The 9,849-nt window shown below is 32.2% G+C and overlaps 1 protein-coding gene across 3 annotated transcripts; it reads left to right on the forward strand.

The window, feature by feature from the left end:
• Positions 1-7,300: 7,300 nt before the first annotated feature.
• Positions 7,301-8,714, forward strand: LOC112707694 (uncharacterized). Of its 3 annotated transcripts, none has more exons than XM_025759589.3 (3): positions 7,301-7,504; positions 7,589-7,807; positions 8,315-8,714. In XM_025759589.3, exons 1-3 carry the CDS (start codon positions 7,451-7,453, stop codon positions 8,471-8,473), a joined length of 432 nt encoding a protein of 143 aa, XP_025615374.1. In that variant the 5' UTR covers positions 7,301-7,450; the 3' UTR covers positions 8,474-8,714. The 3 variants fall into 3 exon arrangements, 2 of the variants coding, with proteins under 2 accessions (XP_025615374.1, XP_025615375.1); XM_025759590.3 differs by having other exon boundaries at positions 8,327-8,714; XR_003156126.3 differs by having other exon boundaries at positions 7,322-7,504; positions 7,579-7,807.
• Positions 8,715-9,849: the final 1,135 nt, after the last annotated feature.

The raw sequence follows: 9,849 nt of genomic DNA on the forward strand, positions 1-9,849 counted from the left end.
CACGTGCGCCTGATGTTTGATATCCACCGAAAAATCATAACCCAACAAGTGATGGAACTTTCTGTGGAAGTTGGTGACGTAAGTGATGATAATCCTGGCATTCAAATTTTGTCCAAGATGACCCACCTTTTGCACCACAACCTTTGCAGCGTGTTAGTCCAGTGGAACACATGGAAGTGGATAGCGAGGAGTTGGATGAAGAATATGTCGCCGACAGCAACGAAAGTAGTTCTTCTGGGGATGAGGAAGAGTTTGTACCAGAGACCCCGGTAGGTGGAATAATTTGGTATCTTCTGCCTGCCCCAAAACCAGTTCCGAAGTTGACAGCTGTAACTAGTCACTATCACACACTGAATCTTGACGCAATGCATGAGGATATTCCATTTTCCAATACGGGGAGAGATGATTACAACACAAATAGTAGTGTGGAGTTTCACATTGGGCATAGATTCAAGAGTAGGGAGGCTGTCATGCTAGGTGTGAAGAATTATAGCATTCGGAGGAGTGCTGAGTACAGGGTTGTCGAGTCTGATCGAATGAAGTACCATGTGCATTGCAAACAATTTGCAGAAGGATGTCCTTGAAATTTCCGTATTGCACTCCGACAGAATCTCGGATATTGATAAGCCATTTTATGATGTCTAAAGTAAGTATATTAATGTTTATCATATTTATTTTCGGACCAACGTATAACTATTCCATTTTAATTTAATTCAATAGGGAGGTGCGTAAATTTGGGGGACCGCATACCTGTCTAGCTCCCACTATGTCTCAAGACCGTCGACAGTTAGACAACAACCTCATTTGAGTGTCATCATGCCCCTCATACAATCCAACTATCCATGTCTTACAAAATGCAGTCAGACAGAGTTATTACTACAAACCCTCATATAGAAAGCTTTGGATGGCAAAGCAAAAAACAATAGCCCAGATCTATGGTGATAAGGAAGAGTCATACAATAAAGTTTCGAGGTTGTTGCAAACATTGCAGAGTTATTGTCCCGGCACAATAAGTGATTTCCGTGCGGTACCATACTATGATGACCACTTGTTGGTCTACGATTGCAGCCAGATTGATAAGGTATTCTGTGATTTTTCTCCTTGTATTGAGGCTTTCAAGCATTGCAAGTCTTTTGTCTCTGTGGATAGCACACACTTGTATGGCAAGTATGACGGTGTGTTACTAATTACCGTGGCACAAGATGGTAACATAATATTCTCCCTGTTGCTTTTGCTATCGTATAGTCTGAGATGACTAAGTCGTGGTCGTTTTTCCTAAACAATCTAAGGATGCATGTGACACCACAAGAAGGGCTGTTAGTTATATCTGATAGATCCCAAGCAATCGAAACCACATTGAGAGCCAATGATAGTGGTTGGAGACCTCCTAATGCTTTTCATGCGTACTGTGTCAAACACATGGCAGCGAACTTCATGACCTATTTCAAATCATCAGAGGGTAAGCAATACTTGATGAATGTTGCATATAGTCCAAGCAGGACTAGATACGAGTGGTATATGAATGCATTGAGAGGGTTATCCCGGGAGATGTCAGATTGGACCAACACATTCAACAAGGAGATATGGTTACAACATTGTGATAGTGGTCGTAGGTTTGGGAACATGACTACAAATCTCACGGAGTGCATAAATGTAGTGTTAAAGGGTACGCAGTATTTACCGGTAGAAGCTATTGTTAGATGCACTTACGAGCGACTGCAGCAATTGTTCATCGTAAAGGGCAGGGAGTAAGGGTGGAAAAAGGCCAGGCGGCCTGCCAGGGGCCTGCAGCCTGGCCTGTGTTTGGTCTGGCCTGGCCTGGCCTGTTATAAAATAGGTACATGCCCAGACTCTTTTAAAAGCCTTAATTCGTTAATAGGCCAGGCCCAGGCTCACTAATTAGCCTTATAGGCCTGTCAGGCCTGCCTGGGCCTGTTAAAATATAATTAAATATATAAATAATTATTTATTATTAATAAAATTATGAGATATTTTAAATTTATTATATTTTATTATAAATATTTTTGTATATTTTAAATACGTTAAAAGTTTAAATTTTTTTATAAATATTAAATATATGACATATTACATATAAATATTTTTATTAAAAAATAATTTTTTAAATAATATTTTTATTTTTGTAAAAAAAAAATTATCAGGCCTTTTAACAGGCTTCAGGTCAGGCCAGATTGAACAACAGGCCAGGCCTAGTACTTTATAAAGAGTCTGTAACAGGCTGCAGGCCAGGCTCAGGCCAATTAACTGTATAACAGGCCAGGCCTGTTAAGAGTAAAGCCTGGCCTGGCCTGACCTGTTTCCACCCCTAGCAGGGAGGCACATCACAACTGGCGGCTGGGCAAGAGTTTTCATAGTGGCTGCTACGTGCTATTGAGAAGAATATGGAAGGACTATCGAAGATGCGCGTAACACATTGCAATAGGAGGGCCTTAGTGTTTGCGGTAGAGGAGTTAGAGCCTCTTGAGAGTTGGAGTCTAGGCTCATTCCGTGTCCGGTTGAGTGCGCGCACATGTGACTGTGGTATTTTCCAGTCACTTCATTTCCCGTGTTGTCATGCACTTGCAGCTTGTGCCGCTGCAAGTATTGAATGGGGGAGATATGTTCATCCGGTTTACAAGCAAGAGAACGTCTTCAAGATGTATGAGGTAAAGTTTCCACCAATACCAGATAAAAAGCTATGGCCGGAGTGGTATGGGACACATTTGCATCCTAATCCCGCCATGCGGCAGAAAGCAACAGAAAGACTAGTTTCTATGAAATTCCAAAATGAGATGGATGAGGTTGAGCGTGTAGAGAAAAGATGTGGAATGACGTAGAACAAGGGTTGGAAGAAATAATGAGAGGGAAGAATCCTCCTAAAGTGGAACAACATATCCAATCTTTGCTCCAGAAGGAGTTGCAATGGGTGCGGGCAGTGACTACTAGTTAGAGAAGAAGGAACTCGATGCCGCACATCTGCATGTGCTGCTTAACTGTGATCAGATTTCACTCTACCTCGTGTGAGTTTTTCAAGTCTTCGTAAATATTATTATTAAGATACTAACTTCTAAATCTAATCAAAACTTATTTATCCTATGGGTTAAGTACTTTTTTCGTCCCTAAGGTCTGAGGTGAAAATCAAAATCGTCCCTGACCTTTTTTGTTATTAAAATCATCTTCAACGTTACAAGACATTATAAAATCGTCTTTTTCTACTTCAATTATATTTTTTTGACTAAATTACCTCTAAATATTAATAACATTAATATTAAAAAAAAAAACAAAACCCCACAGTCCCCACCCCACCCCCCACTTCCCAGTCGTCTCTTCCTCCCATCCCCAATCCCCTTCCTCCTACTCCATTCACCCATAAAATTCCTCAACAATAGCCCCTCCTCTTAATTTTTGTTTGGAATAAAGTTTGTTGCAGGAAAAGCTATGCCTGAAAGCAACCTAATCTCCTTGCTTAGTTCGGTAATGGCAGGGTTAACGATCTTTTCATTGGCCATACCTTTGTCGCAGGTGTCGGGGCCATCGCTGGCGACCTTGGCACCATAATTTACAGTCATGGGATCTTCCTTGATCTCGCCAAGGGCAGTCTTGAAGGATCTAACGACACTATCATAGTTGAATCCGGCGCATTAATTTTTGTCCCTCCTTGTCTTTGTTCATGCCCAACTCAAGGATGGCTTGTGAGAGCTGAACAATGTTCTTTACTGATAGCATCTTAGGGTTTGATCTCATCATGTCCATGCATTTTGCCCTTTCTGTTGCTGTAGTGTGACAAATTTGAATCATCAATTTTTGGAGGTGAAGGATAATGATGATGGGAATTGAAAACTAATGATGGTGGTGGAGATGGCATTTGGAGTGAGGAGTGAGAGAGTTCAAGGAGGAAGGAGATTGGGAGTGGGGGTGGGGGGGAAAGAGACGAAGAGATGCTGGAAAATAGGGTGGGAGTGGGATTTTGTTTTTTTTTAATATTATTTTTATTAATAGTTAAGGGTAATTTAGTAAAAAAATGTAATTGAAGTAGAAAATGACGATTTTATAACGTTTTATAATGTCGATGATGATTTTAATAACAAAAAAAGGTCGGGGACGATTTTAATTTTCACCTCAAACCTTAGGGACGAAAAAAATACTTAACCCTTATCCTATTCTATCATATAGGTTATTACAAAAGACAAATCCTGATACTTCATTGAATAATTTTTCATATTGGTTCAGAGAATACGTCAGCGTGCATCTAGCTGACACAACAGATTGGAAATTAGTTGCACTTAGTTGGAGCCTAATGAATAAGGACACAAACTACCCAAAATACATTGTTAATGGATATTAGTTCCATTTTTTAGAGTAGTTGATTGAAGAGAAAACAGATAACATCGGAGTTTGGGTTCGTGGGGATTCATGCAGTGGTCATTCTGATTGGATTAGTTTGGTATGTTGTACAATATAATTCAATTAGAGTATTTCTGTCATACTATATACAAGGCGTGCGTATTTAAATGTGAATGGTATAATCCAAGTTCGCGACAAGAAATATGAAAGCATAAAGACTACGATATCTCTGAAGTTAATGTAACCAATAAATATAGGCACTACGATCTTTTTATTCTATCTCAAAATACACGATATGTATAATGTTTTTCTTATTCGGGTTCATGCAAGTTTAGTTGGACGGTTGTAGTTAAGACTAACAAGAGGCCACATCGAGTCTGATGGGACAGATGGTCAAGAATCTTACCAGATTGATGACCCAACTCTTTCGAAAATGGTGGTTGATATTGGTGACCCAATCACTCTTAGGTTGGCTGTTATGGATGATGACATCATTTACCTTGGAACATATGACAACATACTACCACTAGAGGACGATGATATTCAAGAAGAAGACAGGGTTGATGACGACAAAGAAGAGAAAGACGAGTTCGATAATCAAAAAACTATCTTGGAAGAGGAGGATGGTAAACCAAAGGAAGAAGATGATGAATATGAATAGGGTTAATATAAATATAGTTCTATCTTATATATTTCTTTACCAAACTTTGAGAAGAATGTAATATAATTAGTATTTTTTCAGATATTTCAATTACCATCATTTCGTATTTTTAATTTCTATATTTGATATTTCACATCAGGTTTATATCATTGTTTCAATTATTAATTATCGGGGTATATTATAGATGGACGGAAAAAATTATTTAAAAAAAATCTACCGTAAGAATTACTGTTGGAATATACTGACGATAACACCTCAGCTAATTTTTCAAAAAACTTAAAATATATTTCCGTCGGACGATAAGGGAGTGCGAAGCCGTATACTTTGGCATCAATGTTACTATTAGAAAATTTAATTTCTGACAATAAATTACAATAGATTTTATTTTTTTAATATCTATATTCTGTCACTAAATTCGACGCAAATTATCATCCGATACATAAAAGTCGATGGTAATTTATTATCGACAAAGTTTGTTCCATTGGATAAGTTCCGACATAAAATTTTGCAATAAACAGTGTATTTTGGATTTTATTCGTTTTTTTAACAGTACCAATATTTTTTTGTAGTGAACAGTATTCACTTCATTTAGGTTGAAAATTTTCTTGTTGCTACCAACAAATTTATATTCATAGGATGAACTGCAATTTTCACTTAAGAATAACTAAAAATTAAAAGTAATCTGAATATTATTTTCTAAGAGGATGGTGTTAACAATATGAAATCATGGCTAGTAATCTTGTCTAGACAGCTCTGCTCACAAGTTCCATCATGTGCAAATCTGAAGATCAAAGCAGGCTTTGGATTTTTCTTTATTTGTCCCATTGGAAGAGAATATGTCTACAATTACTTGAATTCAGTGTGCAGCTGCATAGGCAATCATGAATCCCAGTGAGAAACGCAACATGTAGATTTCGATGATAATATGCCTACAATTTTATTTTATCTAATATATGTCTACAATTTATTGATGACTGAATGTTAAATAAAATGATATTATTTTATTTTACCTAATATAATAAATTAACATACTAAATTAATACGTCATTAATAAAAATAAACTTAAAAAATAATTTAAATTATAACTATAAATTTTAAAATTTAATTTAAATTTACTTAAATTTTAAAGATTAATTTAAATTTAATTTTAAATTTTAAAAATCAAATTAAATATGACTCAACAAATTTCGTATATATCATTATTATTCTCATCAATGAAAAAATTTTACGTGAATAAAAATGTAAGAATATCCTCTTGAGCATGCTATATATATTATTTATTTATTTTTGTTGAGTAATTATGGTAAAGTTACATATTAAACAAAATAATTCACCAAAAAATATTAAACAAAATAATATATTAGATTTAATATGTCACGTATATATACAAAAATTCAACTATTAAATTATTTATTCATATAAAACATATATAAAATTATAAAATATATATTAAAAATAATATATTTATTTATATATAAATATAAAATAATTAATTTTTAATATATATTATAGATTCTAATATAATTATGTTATAATAACTAAAATAATTATATAAATATTATTAAAATTAAAATTATATTTTTTAAATTTTAATAATAATTTTTTAAATAATATTTTTAAAAATTATTTAATAATAAAAAATATTATTTTAATTTTAATAATACTTTTTAAAACATTATAATTATCATAATTACGATACTAAAATGATCTAATATAACACCGTACTAGACCGTAGAAGAGCGTATCTCATTTAAAAAAGTTTTGTTAAATAGAGAATAATTTTTATAAATAATAAATTTTAAAATTACTTTTTAAACTCTAATTTTAAAATAATTATTTACATATTTAATAAATTAAATATTTAATATATTTATTATTCATATTATTTAATATTTTTATTATCTTTCCGTACTTTTCCTACTTAAAAACACGAGATAGAAAACAAAGTAAATTAAGCTGCATAAGCATAATTCTGTTGTGCTATTTCCTGCGCCACATTCATCCCCTCTTATCCTCCCTCAGTTCATCCAGAATCATCTTCGTCTGTATTATTACGTAAGGAGACACGTGGCGTCTTAAAACTTCATGCATTGCATGCACTCACTAACGTGTCCATCTCATCTCATCATTCTTCATTTTTCATTAAAATCTAACTAACTCAATCCGGCACACGTCATCATCACACGTGTCAAAAGATGAAATCAACATTTCACGGTAATATTTTGACACGTGCACTTAAAATCATTATATATTATTTATCATGATTATTAATTTATATTTACATCCTTTATAAATTAAAACACACCTTCCATGTTTAAAGATTCTAACTGAAAAAGAGAGCTAAAAAGTCATAGCTTAAAGCAAGTAATCGAAAGAGAAGATACTCATTTGAAGGAATCCGTTTAGAAAGGAAAATTTTGTGTTTGTTGATTGAGAAAGTAACAGAAAATGGCTACTGCTGAGGAACCAATTCTCTCTAGGATTGAGCGCTTGGATAATATGGTAATTAGTGATTTATCTTAATTCCTTTATTTAATTTTACTTAGGTTTGATTGCATGTGATTATTAATGTAAAGATGAGTACAGTTGAGGCAATTGGAGGAAATAAGAGGGTGCAATCGATCATCAAAGAGCTCGTGTGCGTCGACTCCAACAAGCGCAAGTGATGGACGAATCTCGTCCCTTGATTTCTCCCCTAAGAGCTTAGAGAAGCATTGCCGTCCGATTGAGAACGTCATCATGGAGGCCGAAGCCAAAGGCACGTTGATTCAGAGACTCACCCACGTGGAGGACCGTGTCTTGAAGGTAATAATTCATAGCTGAACATTCATCTATTATTATCTTTACCTGAAGTTCTGAGTATAATAATTTAGTCAAATCTATTAAATTATTTAATAATTTTTTATAATTTTTAAATAACAAACATAAAAGTTTTTATTTAACTAATAACTCCACTTATGATTAATTTGTGTAACATAAAAATTGAAAAATTGATTTCTAATATTTAAAAATAGGGATTAAATAAATTAAAGGATTAATTTGTCTGAAAAAATTAATTAATTGATAGATATTGATGAAGGTATGAATTTGTGTAGAATGTATATATATTTACTTTACAATTTTCTTAATTAAATTTTTATTATTTTTATTTATTTATTGCGCTCTCTGTCTTTTCTTTAATGTTGAGAATGTGTAACTGAAGAAAAACTATTTCTTATATAAATTCTTCGAAGTAGATAGTTATTTGAAAGAAAAAACGAATTTCTTTCAACAAGGCAATAATTTATTTCTTTTTTTTTTATTGAACTAAAGCTTTGCTTGCAGTTGGAGGATGAATGGGAAGCGGAAAGGAAAATGGAACAAGAGAAAAAGATGAAGCAGCCAAAAAAGAAGAAGGGTTTGAAACAACTAATGCAACAGTGTCTCAATGTTAGAGGGAAACATGATAAGAAGCAAGAAGGATCAATATAATAAATATCCCGTGTCTATAATAATTCTCTTCCTCTGGCGATATATACCTTTTTGGTCTCCTTAATTTTTTTTTTTTTTTTTGGAATGCTCAAGAGTAATCATGCATGGCAGCTTGAGATTCTGATCGATTAATGAATTCAGTTCTGATGAGTTGTCATTAATAAATTATCATTGTATAATGGTTTTTATCTTTATATAATGTATTGTCTCCAAATACAATCTCACTTTTTTGTAAACCAAATGACGCAATTTGTTGTGCCAGTAATCTCAACTAAAAAATCAGTGAAATTTATATACATATTAGATTATGGAGAATCTCTGTTAATTAATTGATGAGGCCTCTGGTGTTCCGATAAGTAGTGGTTATTATGTTCAAAGGTTGACTACTGGTTATTTAATATATCAGATGATACAATAAGTAGATTTATTATCATATATAATTCAAGAAAAATATAAATTGTAAAGAGAGAAGTGAAGTTTATTGCTATGACAAAAGGAAAAATGTAATATAAAAAATTGTTCTTTTATGGGTTTTTGTAGTGATCAGATTCAGACAAGAAATTAAATTAGAATGACAAATTAAAAAATTTATGTATGATGAGCAAAAAGAAAAACAAAAATTCTTGTAACTTTTTGTTTAAAAAGAAAAGCAATGAGATGCGATGATAATGAAAAAGAGATAGGATGATAAATTTATTTAATTTTATTTAAATATTTTATATCTGAAATATACAAAAAATATTTATTTATATTATAAACAAGACTAATAAAAAGATTTTTACAAGATATTTTATATGAAAAATCTAGTTAAAATAATTAAATACTAATTATTTACATATTTTTATTTATTTAAGAATATTTTTTTATTCGTAACAAATTTATATGTTATTAAGATTTATTTTTACATTACTATATTATTAAAATAGAGAGGTAGATGTTAATGAGTAATAGCTCAAATGACATAGTCTTCCATACTCAATTAAAATATTGCGGATTTGAATCTTCTATCTTTGATAAAAAAATTATAGAAAGGTAGATTATACTAAAAAATTATATTTTTATTCTTTTTGTTATCAGTTATTATATTTTTTTTGGGTTGGATATTTGTGGCTCTCACTTCACTTCCTTACTTGGGATTTTACTCTATCTTTGAGTTGAAAATATCTTAATTCTAACCTTATTTACTCTTAACTCGCGGATATCCGATTCTATCCGCGAGTTATAGAAAAAATACACTATTATTATATAACTTGACGATAATTTTAAAATAGAATTGATTTTTATATAAAAAATATATTAAATTAGCAATTAATAATTTTTTTTAGTAGCTAAAGATCTTTTGTATTTAGTGAGAAGTTTTTGGTTTAATATCCACT

This window comes from Arachis hypogaea, chromosome 8, assembly GCF_003086295.3.
Source record: "Arachis hypogaea cultivar Tifrunner chromosome 8, arahy.Tifrunner.gnm2.J5K5, whole genome shotgun sequence".
In the NCBI taxonomy this organism is placed as follows: Eukaryota; Viridiplantae; Streptophyta; class Magnoliopsida; order Fabales; family Fabaceae; genus Arachis; species Arachis hypogaea.